Genomic DNA, 17,977 nt, shown 5'->3' with positions numbered 1-17,977 from the left:
ATGATATAATTACATACACAGTTATAATAGGATTTTATACACCAAATGAATGTAGTGCACTAAAATGTACAATATTTCCCTCTGAGATGTAGTGGAGTATAACTTGAGAAGTGGCATGAGAAGAATAGACTCAAGTAAAGTACAAGTACCTCGAATGTATACTTAAGTACAGTACTTGAGCACTTAATTACCCTTACCAAAAAGGAGTTTATTCAAGTGTGCTATTAGTTTACTCTTTTTAAACTTAAAATAGGAGAGTATACTTTCAGTTTACTTTTTATGTACTTATCAGATATATTCAGATTCGTTAATCTTTTTATTGAGATATAGCCTACTTAAGAAAAGTATAATGAAGTATTCTTGCCTTATAGGCCTACAGAAAGGTATACTTGGCTTGTAGGTGTGCTTACCTTTGATAGAGTAGCCTATTAAAGTGAGTATACATTCCACACTTTGCAATAATCACACAGAATGCAAAATATTTGCACAAAATCTATTTTAATTTTTTTACAAACTATGTCATTCAAACTAAACTAAATAAGCAGGCAAGCTGTCTATGTATTTGTTACTGACATTTATTTCTTTATTTGTTACAAATTTAAGAGACTCAAAATAACATTAAATTTCAATTAAAAACAGTTTAAAAAGGCTGACAAACATCTGAGTTTCTTTTTTATTTTAATTATATAATTTGTTTACTTTTTGAAAAAAAAAAATGTAACTGACATGGCTTTCTTTCTTTATTTGTTACAAATGTAAGAGACTCAAAATAGCATTCAATTTCAATTAAATGATTGTTTTTTATTTTATTTAACCTTTTTTTTTTTTAAACCAGGCAAGTCAATTAATAACAAATTATTATTTACAACCAGGCCTGGGTAGAGTTAAGAAATGTCTCTTTATGAACATGAAATGTCCCTACTAAGATAAAAAGGTTAGACTGTTATCACATTCAAAATAAGTTTTTACTTTCAATATTAAATTGCATTTAAAATGTTGATAACAAATGTGTTTTTCTGCAAGACTGAACAAGGAAGTATAATCTGTTTTCTGGTTGTATATTACATTTTGGAAATTTATTAAAATATTATAGCTATCTTTATCAAGCTTTAGTACGTACAAGACAGCTTGTAAATACATACTTCTTATTTACAACCAGGTCTGGGTTGAGTTAATAAATTTAGCTTTATGAATATGAAATGTCCCTACTAAGATTAAAAAAAAAAAAAGGTTAGACTGTTATCACATTCAAAATAAGTTTTTACTTTCAATATTAAATTGCATGATAACAAATGTGTTTTTCTGCAAGACTGAGCGAAGAAGTATAATCTGTTTTCTGCTTGTATATATTGTATTACATTTTGGAAATGTATTAAAGTATTATAGCTATCTTTATCAAGCTTTAGTAGGTACAGTAGTAGCTTGTAAATACAAGCTGTCAGACCGGAGGTGGCACTTTGTCGACGCTCCCTAACTCGAGGCGGTTTCAAGGGACCCAAACGGGGCGTTTCTTTGCCGCTACTTCTACTAAAAGTTTATCACGTATATTGGTGTTTTTAACGTAATGGTGGCGTATTAAAGCACAGTTCCGGTGGCGTAGGAACAAAAACATCCAACGTTAGAAGTTTAAACGACGTAACGCGTGTTTTTAATCAGTTTATTTAACTTTATAGTGAGTGTAACTCGCCTGCTAGCTGAGCTCACGGAGTAAGTTTCGGAGCTACTTTAAGGGACCGTGGTCGAATGTGTCGACGTCATAGAGAGGGAGGTGTTGTTGTCAACGGGCCGTTCCTTCACTGCGCCACTTTAAGTGAAACGGGACGCCTTGAAACCTCCGTGTTTGTATCTTGAAATTGCGGAGCGGAGAGTTTGAGGCACCATATTGAATCAAAGTTGACATTTTTACACAAGTTTCAGGCGTCAAAAGTTTCGCGTGAAGCTGACAAACAAACAACAGAGAGGAGAAGTGTAATGGGCGAGCTGTAGTTGTGGAGATGTTTGCGACGCTTCGGTTGAGTTAACGCAGCGAGTCAGCGGGCGAGCTCTAAACTTTTAAAGTGTGAGGTCAGCACTCTGGAAAAAGACCTGGATGTGATGGACAACCCGTCCTCTATAATCACCCAAGTCAGCCGGGATGAGGAGGGACATCGAGCCGCAGGAGAGAGAGGTAAGAGGGGCTTTATTTGTCTTGTTAAAAAACTCAAAAGTTTTGCAGCTCCGTGAAGTCACGACCCTCAACTCTAGGAAACCGCAACAGTTCATCTGCTTTACGGCAACAACACGCACCATTACAATAACTGTGAGCAGAGTGAAAACAAAGTTGCACCACTAAAACTGTTAGTTTCTCTCTCTTGTGCAGAGAGATTAAGGCCCTTTGGCATGGGATGAAAGTAAAGGAAGTGACGTACTAAAAGCTTGATAAAGATCATACTTTAATACATTTCCAAAATGTAATACAATATATACAACCAGATTACACTTCCTTGTTCAGTCTTGCAGAAAAACACATTTGTTATCATGCAATTTAATATTGAAAGTAAAAACTTATTTTGAATGTGATGATAACAGTTTATGCTCTATTGCTTACCTTTTTTTTTTTTATCTTAGTAGGGACATTTCATATTCATAAAGCTAAATTTCTTAACTCAACCCAGGCCATAAGAATAAATAAGAATTTGTTCTTAATTGACTTGCCTGGTTGTGCATAGAGATTATGGCTGATTAAGGCTCTTTGGCCTGGGATGAAAGGAAAGGAAATGACGTACTAAAGCTTGATAAAGATAACTATAATACTTTAATACATTTCCAAAAATGTAATACAATATATACAACCAGATTATACTTCCTTGTTCAGTCTTGCAGAAAAACACATTTGTTATCAATATTTTAAATGCAATTTAATATTGAAAGTAAATTGACTTGCCTAGTTTAAAAAAAAAAAGGTTAAATAAAATAAAAAAACAGTCATTTAAACAGTTTTTAATTGAAATTGAATGTTATTTTGAGTGTCTTGCATTTGTAATAAATAAATAAAGAAATTCATGTCAGTTACAAAATATTCTTTTTTTTCAAAAGTAAATAAATAAATAAAATAAAAATAAATGATGTTTGTCAGCCTTTTTAAACTGTTTTTAATTGAAATTGAATGCTATTTTGAGTTTCTTGCATTAGTAACAAATAAAGAAAGAAATCCATGTCAGTTACAAAATATGTTTTTTTTTCAAAAAGTAGATAAATAAAATATAAAATTAAAATAAAAAAAAAACTCAGATGTTTGTCAGCCTTTTAAAACTGTTTTTAATTGAAATTGAATGCTATTTTGAGTCTCTTAAATTTGTAACAAAAAAAATCCATGTCAGTTACAAATAAATAAATAGACAAAACAAAGAATACAAATTTAAAAAAAATCCTCCGATGTTTGTCTGAAGAAGTCTGTCACTTAAATAATTATTATTAAATTTACTTAATTTTTCTATTTTTTTAAATTATACATACTACATTCTGATATTATTTATGTTTTTCTGTATTAACTGAATTGACAATTTAAGTTGTAAATTCAAACAAATGGTCTATGTTTTTACATTGTCAACACTACACATTGTCTGACTTCAATAAAGGTTTAAAAAAATACTTTAATAAAAGCACCACAAACCCACTTTAAATCCTTACAGAATATTATATCATTTGCAGCATCACAGCTATCTAAAATATTCTCAAAAATATAATATTGTCATCATTATGATTATCAAATATCACTTTTAACTCAGAGAATGTGTGTTTTATCTCCTCATCTCTCTTCTATCTTGCCGTCATGGCTCTTAGTGCGGTTTATTTGACAACAATGCCACTCTGTTCCCCTTCTTAACTCAATGACAGGCCTGTGAAATGCTGATTTCCTCAATGCAACACTAACTTTATCAGCTCACTAGCGTGCACGTCTGGCACCGCCACTGTACACAAACCAATGAGATGCCACAGAGTGTAGATGCAGGTTACTGAATAATCCGGTGACCTGTCAGTCAGTAAAGGCCAACGTCTGCCTGCATGATGTCACATTTAATGCAAACAACACTGATTTGTGCCTGGAGTTAAAACTACTTACACAAATCTATGATAGATATAGATGATTAGTGGCTGAAATGTAAAGCAGTGGCCTTCTTGTCAATGTGTAGTAGCTTAATCTATTACATAACTTTGTGAACACACTGTCTCAAACAGTGTTTACTTTGTCCCGCCTAAAGCGATTCTGACATTATGATAACCAAAGCTTGTTGTTGTTCAGTTTCTCGTCTCTTTTAGAGGATCTTTACAGTTTTGTTTTTTGTTTCGACATCAAATAAAAAGTACTCACACTGTAACGTCAGCTGTGGTTTAAAGCTTTTGAGAGTTCTAAATCAAACTTTAAATTAAAACGTAAGCCTACAGTTGTAAAAAAACAAACAGAATGTCTTGTCATGCAAGGACATCTTTGATGTGGTAAGTGTTTCTCAACTTCACAAGATGTTGCTTAATGTGCTGAGAGTCATTCGACATCACTACGACTGATTATTTGCATTTTTTTTCTATAAAAGCAGTGTTGTAATCCAACATAATGTCTGTATAATCCTTTTTAGAACTCCATCCATTAAAGACAGAATACAAAACTGTGCTAAACTCGAATTTACATGATAACCTGACACGGCAAATCTCTATATAATGAGAATTGTGGGAGCTAAAAATGGGGTTAAAGGTCATAAAACGGTGTTAAAACCCACTGTTGTTACTAGACAGCTACTTCTTCAGACTAGTAGAGACTAGAGCTGCAACGTTTAGTTGTCAACTATTAAATTAATCGCCAACTATTTTGAATATTTTAGGCAAAAAAAAGTCAAAATTCTCTGATTGCCGCTTCTTAAATGTGAATATTTTCTGGTTTCTTTACTCCTCTATGACAGTAAACTGAATATCTTTGAGTCGTGGACAAAACAAGACATTTGAGGACGTCATTTTTGTTTGTTTTTCACAATTTTCTATCATTTTATGGACCAACAACGAATCTATTAATCGGGAAAATAATCTTAACATCTCTGTACCTTGCACACATTATATTATTACCTCATACTGTGAACTCTTGAACATCCCCTGATCAATACTTTTTGCACATCCTGTACAAAACTGTACAGCGCTCTCATTTTAAAACAGTTCTATATATCTTTATTGTAATTTTTCTGTTCTTTATTTACATCTCTTGACTTGTGCAGTATTTGCTTTTATTTTCTATGTCCTCTTAATATTTTTTTGTTTTTTTTAGGGCCGCCACTAATTTTCATTTTTGATTAATCTGCAGATTATTTTCCGGATTAATCGATGAATCGCTTGGTCTACAAAATGTCAGAAAATAGTGAAAAATGTCTCTTTTAAATGTCTTGTTTTGATATTTAGTTTGAGTTTAATATGATATAATACAGAGAAAAGCAGGAAATCTCTATGCATTTTCTGCCATTTGCGCATGAAAAATTACTTAAATGATCAATTGATTATCAAAATAGTTGGGGATTATTTTTCTGTCGATCGACTAACCGATTAGTCGACCAATCGTTGCAGCTCCAGTTTATCGTTTGCACCAAAGACCAAGGCAAATTCTTGTGTGTGTAAAGTGAAGCTCATAGTGTTGTCACCATTACAAAATTCGGACTTCGATACGATACCCTGCCTTTATATCTCAATACAGAGACTGACACGATACCACAGCAAAAATCTAAAACATCAGGAAACCTAATGGAATAATAGATCAAATAATGTATTCATTAAAAAAAATGAAATGGTAAGCAGTAATCTGATGTCCCTTATTCTTAAAATTATGGGATTTCTTTCACACTTAGTTTTATATTTGAATTTATTTTTTTGATAAAGCACACATATTTACATTTCATCTGTATTTCTATTTTTCTTATTACTTATTTATGTTTATATATATATATATATATATATATATATATATATATATATATATATATATATATATATATATATATATATATTTATTCTAAAATGGAACAACTGAAATTTCCCCTGGGGATCAATAAAGTATTTCTGATTCTGATATCACTTATTAAACAGCGTTTAATAAAACGGGGTATCGTACCGTTTTTAACAGCAGGGTATCGCGATACCTTTCTAGTTTCGGTATACCGTGCAACACTAAAAGCTACTCGGCAATAAACCTGATTCTGATAAAAAAGGCATCACTATTCTGTTTGCTGTCAGGTCAGGTCATCACTTAGCACTAATTGTAGTGTTGGCTTCTCTAAATCCGGCCTCGAACCATGCTGGTGCATGCTCTTATATGAGATTGTCAGTCAAACAGGCGGCTATCAGCATCTTATTAGATATCGGATACAACTGCCCCCTCTCAATTACAAGTGTGCTCCTCCATTATTACCACATGGAACTCTTCGATTCAAAGAAATGAACCCTTAAAAATAGTTGTTGATGATGAAGACAGATTTAAAAATATTGGCAGCTTAGTCAGTGCTGTGGTTTCCATGTGTCAGAGATCAGAGCAGCCACAGATAAAGGACACATTGACAATGTGAGTAAAGCTCAGCTGTCAAAAGAGGCAGAACCTCTGAAGAGTGGGAGCGTCGTTTACAGGAACTTATTCTCACCGTGAGGCGTCCCGGGCTGATAAAATGATCTGATAACAAGGGCAAAGCATCTAATCACGAGTGCATGGAGTGTACCGATGTCACGCAGTGATGAAGACGCGTTTGAATTATTTATTTTCAGTAAGTTACGGGACAGGAGATAACACGTCGAAGTAGGCATTTCTGTTTTAGGAATTAGATCCAGGTCCAGGTGTTGTGGTATTTTATAATTCGACAAACTGGAGTTGATCTCAAGCCCGTGCATGCTTCCTTGCATTATTTAAGTGTTAATATTGGCATTGTGAAAATGAAAAGCAGCTTTAAATGTCATTTAGTTTGCCCTGAGTAGACTTTACAGTGCATTTATGACATTTGTTGAATTGGGACTATATATACTGTATGTTCGCATAATTTGCACGCTTAAGCTTTTTTTTTTTAAATGATTGTCTTTAGTTGAAGGAGATGAGATGAGATGTAAGAAGATTCCCCAAAACTGATACTAATACTGAAGATAATACTGGTGCCGTGTTTTTCACTGTATAACACGTTGTAGTGTCGAATGTAGTAAAAGCCATCGTGACGCAACGTCACTTGTTTGAAAAAAACGCCCGCCCCGGCTCTATTTATGTTCATTTTTGCGCACCTTCAAACTATTTTCAATGGTCAAAATCAACGATAATCAACATCACTCGTGTGACATCGCTCGTAGTATATCATAAGACGATTTTAGCATTTGAAAACGCTAGAGCTAAAATGATTAAATCAATTGATGGCCAACTTTTTTTTTTTTTTTATAATCGTTTCAGTGATTTTTCAAGCAAAGGTTATTTTCCAAATATTGTTTTTTTTTTTGCTTCCGACGTCTAAAATGTGAGGATTTGCTGTGTGAGGATCACTAAATGGATCAATAATTAATCAGCAAATGAATTGTTAATGATTATAAAAAATCGTCGCGGCCCCTAAATACATGCAGACATATTTGCGATGCAAAAAGTGGAAATGTAATTCTTCCGTGGCGTTTCTTTACAGCGCATGTAACCTGCATTGGAAACCTATTTTAAGAACGACACAATGAACATTGTTTTGGCTGCAAAGGAAAGAAATGCTCGGGAAGCACTCTTGTCAGATGGGGCTGTAAATACAATACACACTTTTTTTGAGGATCGGGGGATATTTGCTTAGCCTGCAGTATGTTCCACTCCCCTCCGTGAATGAGCTCCTTCCTTGTCATCTTCATAATGCTCCTTTTTTATGAATTACTGCATAGTTTCGTGGTCAGTTAGTCATTTTTTTCTGGGGATGAAAAACATGAATATTGAAGCTAACGGAGACTCGAGGGAGCAAATAAGGACACTGGAAATGAAATGGACACGAGGGAGGGAGGGGAGGGCACAAGGGAGGGAAAAAGGAAACAACGCAGTGAAGTAAGGACATAAGGGAGTAGATAATGTCATAAGATCCTTCATTAATTTCACAGCTACGATGTAAAGGTACAAATCTCCTCCTATTGCTTAAGCTCATGGCACTCAAATACATGAATGAATTGAAAACCTGCCTATTGAAACCCTGATTTGCCATGAAGTGAAGAAGAAACTGCAAGGATAATAGTATCACGAGCCCTGCGACACTAAAACATGATGGCAACTTGGCAGCTTCCTCCACTGATACCCGTCTGTTTCCTCTTCCTGTTTTGGGCCCGAGCGCGGGCGGCAGAGGCCGGCGGAGGGGTCAGACGGAGTTTGAATCCACAAATGGAGTAGGAGGGAATGAAAGAGGGCGAGAGAGAGATGCACAAACAGAGAGTTTGTGTGTTGGTAACACGGTCACGTCCGGGACACACACAGAGACGGAGTAAATGGTGCATAAAGAGACCGAAAACAAAGCGTAATGCGAGACAGAAAAAGTGCGGAGGAGTGTTAATCGGAGATTTATGGGACACGGAAGTGAACCGATTTGGAGTTTGGGGCTCGGCGAACATTTTGTGAAAGGAGAAATAATCCCAATGAATGACGGAGACTTTAGTGGGAACGGCTACCGTTTAATTCTTTCTGGCTTAAACTGAACAAAATCCCGGATGCCACTTTGAAATGTCTTCCTTTTAAGAAGTCATTGCTAGATAAAGTCATGAAGATGAAGTCATGAAATTACTTCTTGCCGCAAAATAAATAATACAAAAAAATCATATTTAGACGAGCTCATTTTTGGGGTTATTCATTTTAGCCTGTTACCTCGCCTGCATGTCTGAAAACTGATAATTAGGGCTCACACAAACGTTAACGCAAAATCGTCTTCGCTCCACTAATTTGGGAGAAACTGGTATCATATGAAACTAGAAAAACCCGATGAATCCATGTCATACTAGCTTGTCGAGAAGGAGGTTAAATAACGCTACAAAGTTGCGCTCAATTGTGGTGAGGAAAAACTGGCATTGCCATTTTCGAACAGGTCCCTTGACCTCTGACCTCCAGATATGTGAATGTAAATGGGTTCTATGGGTACCCACGAGTCTCCCCTTTACAGACATGCCCACTTTATGATAATCACATGCAGTTTTGGGGGCAAGTCATAGTCAAGTCAGCACACTGACACACTGACAGCTGTTGTTGTCTGTTTGGCTGCAGTTTGCCATGTTATGATTGGAGCATATCGTTTTATGTTAAATACAGTACCTGTGAGGGTTTCTGGACAATATCTGTCATTGTTTTGTGTTGTTAATTGATTTACAATAATAAATGTATACATACATTTGCAACAAAGCAGCATATTTGACCACTCCCATGTTGATAAGAGTATTAAATACTTTACAATTCCCCCTTTAAGGTACATTTTGAACAGATAAAAAATGTGCGATTAATCACGATTAAATATTTGAATCGATTGACAGCCCTACTGATAGTCAATTAATCTGATTTTTGTTTGTTTTTTAATGCAAAAATTGCAGAAAAAGCTGTTTTCAGCCTCTCAAACATGGAGTTTTTCTCTATTTTATATCATTTTGAATGACAAAACAAGACATTTAAAGTAGGTAGTATCTTCACTCTAGCTTTAAAACAGAGCCCGCAAGTTGCCGTAATGCATTAAAGAAATGAGTGGCGTAAAAAAAACAAATTTAACGCGTTATTATCGCGTTAACTCTGACATCACCTTGGACTTTTAGAAGCTGGGATAGACATTTTTCACTATCTTCTGACATCTTATAGACAAAACGATTAATCGATATAACCGGAAATGAATACGGCAGCTTAATCGATAATGAAAATAGTTAGTTGCAGCCCTACATGTAACAACGAGTTACATGATTACAAAATACCTGCAAGGAATGTGAGCTCTCTACCTGTTGAGCCATACAGGTGCACAGTTCCTCCTCCTGTCATACCACAGTGATTTGACAGAGATAAGGGTGTGAGAATGAAACCTCATTCACCTTTTGCTCAACTTTGTCTGGTTAATCATCTGTTTGTTTGGGAATCAGCTGGATCAGCATTTTGTTATGTCGTTTAAAAAAAGCGGCCAGAGGCTGAAAAATGACTCGTTTGACTTTACTGAGATGCTTTAAAAGCCTTTCAGTGTCGTCAGTGTACGTGCATTTTACTGTTTAAATTGCTGTCAATGGTTAACGTTTATTTCGTTGAACATTGGTATTTAAAATAGACTATTTTGCGAAATATTCTGTGCGATTGGCATCATTATTGCTGTTGTTATGGTTACGTTATATGCAAATAACATAAAAAATATATCTTAATTTACAAAAAAAAATAGAAGATAGAAGCCAATAGTGTTGCACACATTGTGTTTATGAATGCTCCTATCCCATGATGTGCTTATGATGCCTTTATAATGCTGTTAAAGTGCTGCTCCGTGTTCATTGGTGGGTGGTTGAGGCTGTTTGCTGCTGACATCAGAGGGGTTACGCAAGAGCTCTTGGCAGCGACCGGCGTCTCCGGGAGGGTTCGTGCACATGACTAAAGTATGAGGAAAGCTGCTGGATGTTCCTTTTTACCAGTGTTTTCATACGTTCACTGACCAGATGGAGTCATCAGTGTGAGAATTATAACTAAAATAAATTTTTATAGCTGCTCATGGTGTGATTTTTTTTGGCTAGTGTTTCTCATTTTGTGGTATTTTTATTTATTTTGAAAGGTTTGCTGCTGAAAAAAACAACAAAATTAAACAAACTTGTGTTTTATTATATAGGATTATCTGTACACATTTTAAAAAAATAGGCTATTAAACGAGCTGCAACGATTAATTGATTAGTTGTCAACTATTAAATTAATCGCCAATTATTATTTTGAGGGTTTTTTTTAAGGAGAAAAAGTCTAAATTCTGATTCCAGCTTCTTAAATGTGAATATGTTCTGGTTTCTTTACTCCTCTATGACAGTAAACTGAATATCTCTGAGTTTCAGTCATTTAAAGATGCATCCTCGTAGTGACATCCTAGAACCACAGCTTAAATAGAAAGTAAAAGGAAAGAGCCTGTAAGGTTCCCAAAGAGAGAAAGCAGCTTGATGAACTCCTCTTCTTCCTCCGCAGGTTCTTCACCCTCTCTATCCTCCAAGAAGCCCCGGAGCGGAGGCCTCTTCTCCAGCCTCTTCTGCTGCCTGTGTCGAGACCAGCCTGAACCTCCGCCGGTCAACAACAATGCCCCTCTGCTGGTCGAGGAGAACGGAACCGTCTCCAAGGTGTGGTCACCTTCGTCTCGCCGGTTGCATTTTTGTCCTGTTTTGACAGCAGTGGAAAGATCAAATCTGAGTTCAAAGACGGGGGCACAAGGAATCTCAAGTTAACATTTTTCTGATTAGGGAGGGGCACTGTACACAGTAGTTTGCTATTGTATAGTGGTTATTTACATAAAATCACACAATTCAAATGATAATGATTATTTAAATATTTGCTTTGATTTAAAAAAAAAAATCTTGGCGAGCTGTTAGGAAGTTAAACAGCTCATGATTCCCTCTCTAATATCTATTTTATATTGCTGTGAAAACACCTGCTACAAACAACTGGATTTATTCAAGTTTATCATTTTATTTTATTTAAAATTAATTCAGACTTTGATTCTCACAAACCTTCGTTTTTGGTCACATGGGGTTGGCATCGGTTACCATGGTTACAGGTCTCCAAACGGCAAGGAGGCTCTCAGGAAGTGGTAAATTACTGCTCAGCGCGTCCGAAAAGATACATACTGCTGTTTATTCACACAAAAGTATGTTTTTTTGTTGGTTTTTTATTTATATTTTATTTTCAAATTTTTTAGTTAACCAAATATACAAAACACAAACATGGCTCCTAATTTCCTCCCTATCCAACCCACATACAAACTGAAAAAGAACCATAGGACAACTCAATAGGACAGCTTAGCGGCGACACGTAGAATCTTATCCCGATCCTGGTACTTCAGCAGGCGAATGAGGATGGGTCTGGAAATGCTACCCAGAGCTGGTCTGCTGGGGACCGATGCGCTCGCTCAATGATCAGGGCCTCAGCGAAATGCTCTTGCCCCAATATGGAAGGAATCCAATCCGTAAAAAAAGTGCACCGGGTTCGTCCCTTCACAGCCTTCTCGTAGATTGACAATGCAAATCTTATTACGCCGGCTGTAATTTTCAAGCTGGTCAACGCTAACGTTATTTTCCTCACTCAACTTCAGGACATGGGAATCTAGCTCTGTTAGCTTATCTTCCACGTTGCTAATTCGCGCCTCCGCCTCGGTGATGCGTGAGCACACCCCATCTGTCATCTGGTGGATTTCAGCGGTTTTAAAGTCGAGCTTTTCGGAGAGAGGGCTTCATTGACGCGTTTTATTTCTTGTAATATCAGCCTTCCACTTCATATTGGTCCTCAGCCGACATCTTGCATCTTGCACTTGTCGCTCGCTTCACGTGTTGCAGCTTCCCCAGATGGAGTTTGTTCAGTAGCTGAATTCTGAGACTTATTTCTTGGTCTCAAGTCCATGTTGCAACTTCTAGACGAAGTTGGAGGTATAAAGAATAAGTTTAAATCGAGTGTGCATGGAGAGCTCCCGGTCAAGCGTTTGCCTAGCTCCGCTGCATCACTTACTGAGTATGTAGTGCTGTGTTTCACTGCAGTAAATCCCTTACAGCTTGTTCTTAACTAAGGAAACCTTTTAAGGGACTCTGTGCAACACCCTTAAGTAAGTTCTTCAGCTAAGGAGAGCCTTAAGTACATACTTGAAATTGAAAACTTAAGGTGCTTTGTGCAACCAGCACCAGATTTTCAAATTTTTTTCTCTACTTTGTCATCTCCCAAATATGTATTTTCCTATTTTGCTGTGTCCAGGTTCAAATAAAATCTCTTTTTGTTGTTTTGTTTTTTAGATCCAGGCGAAGCCACTGCTGCCTCCGGTGAAGTCAAAAGACTCTGGGAAGATCTGCGTGGTTATAGATCTGGACGAGACGTTAGTTCACAGCTCTTTTAAGGTGAAGAAAACAAAACAACCCCATGTGCAAGTGTGTATCGAGTGTGTCTGCAAAGCACATAGTTGTCCCCTGTGATCACGTTACATCATGAGATCGGTATGTTGAGTAGTAAAAAAACACTCTAGGTTTCCACATCTGGTTGTTGTTGGCTCTGACAGTGACATATCTGTCATGGCTGGCGAATGCCAAACCCAAACGAGCTGGTTCTCAAACCCAAATAAACACACACACACACACTGCAGACTGTTTGTCTCTACCTGCATTTGCGCTGCACTAACACCCCAGTCATATTTAAATGGTAAAACAAGCCCGCGGCGTCTCCATTCCTAGTAGTAAACAGACTTTCTTGTGACTTGTGGCCTGCGGGAGAGAAAACTTTCTGTCTTGTTTATGTAGATCTTGTTTTGTCATTCCAACAGCCGGTGAACAACGCCGATTTCATCATTCCTGTGGAAATAGATGGAACAGTGCACCAGGTAACGTTTGTAAACTCAGCAAAAAAATACTGTAACTCGTCCTCTTAACGTGACTCCGCCGTCCTTGTGGTCGTGTGATAGCAGGGCTCTCCGGTTTTAAATTGCCGAGTGTAGTAGGTGCTGTCGGCGTTTACGGGATTTTGCAGCCTGGAGTTGGATGACATACCCGTGGGTCTGGGCCTGATTCAAGTAATCCAGGATAGGTTTGTTCAGACAAGCACAGCCTATTCCGGATGACTTGGTTCAGGAACGCTCCCCTCAGCCGCCGCCACCGCAGAAAGAAGAAAAACGGAGGAACTTCAAGGAGTGGATTTTACTTTGAGAGCTACTTTGTGATCTATCTTTTTATATTTAGTCTGCGTGCTCCTTCTTTGACCCATATGTAAAACCTAGTCCAGCAAACCTTCAAATTCATCATTTTGCACAGATTCTATTTAAAGAACGATTCCCCAGGCAGCGAAGGTTTGTAGAAACATGTTTCATTTTGAAATGTAGGAATCGGGGTTTATAAATTCCTGTGTGTTCCAGGTGTATGTCCTGAAGCGGCCCCACGTCGACGAGTTCCTGAAGAGGATGGGAGAGCTGTTTGAGTGCGTCCTGTTCACTGCCAGTTTAGCCAAGGTGAGAATAAATTAGACGTTACTGCAGAATCACACGTTTTTTGGCCTGTGTCCATATAGCGGATTTTTTCTTTTTTCAATGGCTCACAATGAGGAGAGAGCGTAATGGTACGTGTCCACGGGGGGTTTTAAATCGCGACGGATCGCCTCGCTCCCCAGCATTGGATGCTTAATGGGCTGCCACTAGACTAGAGGTGATTGGACGAACGCCAGCTTTTACAAACCGGAACCAACATAGCGGCTCAATTAGGAAACTTTCTTCTCTTATTTCCACAAAAATAGTTCACCGAAATGTGTTTCTGACAACATTTTAATGCGAGAAATAAGCCGTGCAGCTGCTGAATCTGTCTTTATTTTTGGATCGACGACGGTTAGTTTCAAAGTTTCTCTGGAGTTTCCAGAGGCGACGAGTCTCGTCGCCTGCTCCTCATTTGCATAAAGTAGCTTTGACCTTAACTTAATGCAAATGAGGAGCAGGCGACGTGACGGTCCCGTCTCTCGAAAATCACGCCGCCACACTACCAGAATGCATTGAATGGGAAGCGTGGAAAGAATGGAGGCTGTGGACACGTACCATAATGGTACATTACACATTATGGTACGTTATACATTACATGTGGAGAGGCTAAGGTCTTCTTTTTTAAGACATTATGTGGAGGACGGAGGAAAGGACGGAGGCTGTGGACATGTACCGTACGTTATATGGACAAAGGCCCTAAGAGGTGTGAGCTGGTAGCAGAATACTTATCAACAAATCTGCACAGCAGCGTAAACTTCAATTTTTTTTCACTTAATATTGATGTTAGTTTACATGTTAAATAAAAGTTATTTATTTTGTTTGGTAACGTTCATTAAAAGGGTTATCCAAGGCGTCATCTTTAGTAGAAAAGGGTGCACTTATCTGTCATTTAGGGGTCGCCGGTGCAAAAAACAAATCCGTGGGAGTGTAGGAACTGCTCTTATCGATCCATTTCATGTTTTTTCGCTGCAGTATGCGGACCCCGTCTCCGACCTACTGGACAAGTGGGGCGCTTTCCGCTCCCGCCTGTTCCGGGAGTCCTGCGTCTTCTACCGAGGCAATTACGTCAAGGACCTGAGTCGCCTGGGTCGCGACCTTAACAAGGTCATCATCGTGGACAACTCCCCCGCCTCCTACATCTTCCACCCTGACAACGCGGTGAGTAGACACACGCAGCACCTGAGTCACAAAGGTGACGTCTTTGAGTTATTCACCGCAGAATGCTCAAAGGATAAATTGCTGATAACTTTGCGTTTCCATATAGGTGCCCGTGGCCTCGTGGTTCGACGACATGTCCGACACGGAGCTGCTGGACCTCATCCCCTTCTTCGAGAGGCTGAGCAAAGTGGATAACGTCTACACAGTCCTCAAGCACCAAGGGACCGCGAGCTAACAGCGTTCGACCTCTCATCTCAGCTCTGAACAAAAACGGCGTACAAAAAAAAAATACCCACACCACCACCAGCGAGGCTCCGGCACCAGCTCCAGCTCCAGCTATCACTGCCCACCAGAACACAGACTGCCTCACCACTTCACCTTCACAAGCATGACGGCGTCATCACCGCCACCTCCTGGTCAAACAGAAAACTCCCCTGAAATCTGCCTTGTGCCCCTCTTCCCTATCTTACCAACCAGCTACATGAGTGGATGGATGAATGTTTTAAGGACATTTCTGCGGGCGCTACTGAACTTGCAGTTTAAGCAGAAGTCTGAATCCGCCAGACACAGACTGGGATCTCTCTCATGGATCCCTGCAAAAAAAAAAGATGCAGGATTTGGTAAGCGAGTGGAACGGGGGATTTCTGGAAATAAACTCGGATCAGTCTCGTCATTGAAAGAGCAGATGGTGTATACGTACCGTAGATGTCTTTTTAAACCATTTTTGGAATAACATTATCTTTGTCACGCCCCCTAATTTTGTCACATTATTTGTCTGCTGTCATGTGATCCTTGGGTGTCATTTTAGAGTTTTTTAGAGCAGGTATCTTTTGAATAATCGTGACAGTGTTATGATGAATCTGATCAAAACAAAAATGATCAGGAGTTGTTAAATTGACTAATAACAAAATGATTGGACAGCACTTTACAAGTTTAGTCTAGTACAGTCCCTTTCACTGCAGTGTAGGAATTGATTTTAGCACAATTTGTATACTAAACGGAACAGCATTGCGTAATAAATGGGGATCATTATTTGGGATTGTTGGTATTTACATCTAGTGTCAAAATGTCCTTTTGCAGCAGGAAGCAACTTTTTGAACCCTTAAAAAAAATGACTTTTTTCAATGGAGTTTGGCATATAGGAACCTGATTAAACAAGCCAAGTAAGACACTAATATGAAACCATCTGCACATGACAGCGAAAGAGCAGCTGCTATGTTTATCGGACGCGGATTTCCAAAGGTGGTTTTTAAAGATTGATGGACAGTGTGTCAATAGATAAGAGGACAAGAGGACCATGATCGACTCCTCTTGATAAAGCCACACGCAAAACTTGAATCCCCTCGCAGCATTCACAGACTATTTGAACGGTAAGAGAAAGTTGTATGATGCAAAAACAAGTTTCCTCATAAGCTTCAAAGTAGGTTTTTTTTCCCTAAGCGGTACACATAGGCTGGAAACAATTTCAGGACTTTGTAATAAAATGTGTGTCGAGGGAGGGAGGGAGGGAGCGGTGGCCGTGAGGACTCGAGGATACGAGAGGCGCTGTGAGCAGACACCTTTGGAAACAAAAAGTGGTTTTAATTCAGTCCAGATTTAAAGGAGAAATCCACCCTGAAACACTGTTAATACAGCGAATGCCAAAAGGCATTCTGGGAAATGTAGGATAGCACCAACAAGAGTAGAAGAGGGTGGAATTTTCCTTTAAAAGCTCATTGAATCTATTGCTTTTGTTTTAGCTCTACATGGTGATCCAGCAGGCCTCTTGTTATCCCCCTCATATGCGTTGACAATACCATGTGTTGACACTGATGAATGAAACCATGGGTTTGACTAAGAGCCTTCCGTACGAGGCTTGTGATGTGACTTTACCTAGATGAGGCAGGGGATGACAATTAAATCCACCATATTAAGAGCTATTATTTTTCTATGTTTAACAAATTATTGTCAATCAAATTAGCCTGTTTTCTTTTCTAAATAATTTTTTTTTTGCCCTCTGATACAATATTTGTGGTTAGTGTGGTTGTTCTTGCCGTTTTCACGCGAGCCCTGGTTTGTTACCTCGTATATTAATCGGTAATATATGGATCAGAAACACCAGCAAATGACTAAAAGGATGTTGTAGGCACATAGCAGGGTAATTATTTTGTTACATGTGTGTTTCATCTAAGCCATCGTCGCATGTCTCGATTAGGTTTTCGATGCTGATAACTTTTGAAATTCATTGGCAACAATAGTATTTATAGGAAGTCATTTGATTACATATAAAACAAGTGTTGTGTCACTACGCGGGCCCATTCGCTGATACTGTACTTCTCACACATTCAGTAGATATGTATATTTTGTTTTGCACAGTAATAAAGCAAACAAATTGTCATTAATATATGGAATATTCATGTTACTGTACTCATGATTGAATAGATGTAACCTAATTTTCTTTTCTTTTTTTGACCTGTTTTATCATACCAAATTATATATGGACTGTATGTAATAATGCCATTTTTTTCCCCCCATAAGTGTTAAATGAAAGATGGTCCAAGTGCTGTTTTGTTGTCTTCTTCTCAAAACAAACTGAAGAAAAAGGGGTAGCATCTGGGAAAGTTGCTGGCAAATCCTTGGGACACAGAAACATACGT

At 38.1% G+C, this 17,977-nt stretch overlaps 1 protein-coding gene across 1 annotated transcript; it reads left to right on the top strand.

The window, feature by feature from the left end:
* The first annotated feature begins 1,485 nt into the window (after window positions 1–1,485).
* LOC141762717 (carboxy-terminal domain RNA polymerase II polypeptide A small phosphatase 1-like) lies at window positions 1,486–17,884 on the top strand. The gene is made up of 7 exons (XM_074626734.1): window positions 1,486–2,167; window positions 11,162–11,310; window positions 12,967–13,068; window positions 13,488–13,544; window positions 14,073–14,165; window positions 15,156–15,341; window positions 15,448–17,884. The coding sequence occupies exons 1-7, from the start codon at window positions 2,095–2,097 to the stop codon at window positions 15,574–15,576; spliced, it is 789 nt and encodes a 262-aa protein (XP_074482835.1). The 5' UTR covers window positions 1,486–2,094; the 3' UTR covers window positions 15,577–17,884.
* Window positions 17,885–17,977: the final 93 nt, after the last annotated feature.

The sequence above is a fragment of the Sebastes fasciatus genome, chromosome 24 (assembly GCF_043250625.1).
Source record: "Sebastes fasciatus isolate fSebFas1 chromosome 24, fSebFas1.pri, whole genome shotgun sequence".
Taxonomy (NCBI): Eukaryota; Metazoa; Chordata; class Actinopteri; order Perciformes; family Sebastidae; genus Sebastes; species Sebastes fasciatus.
This window is presented reverse-complemented; position numbering and strand designations above follow the sequence as displayed.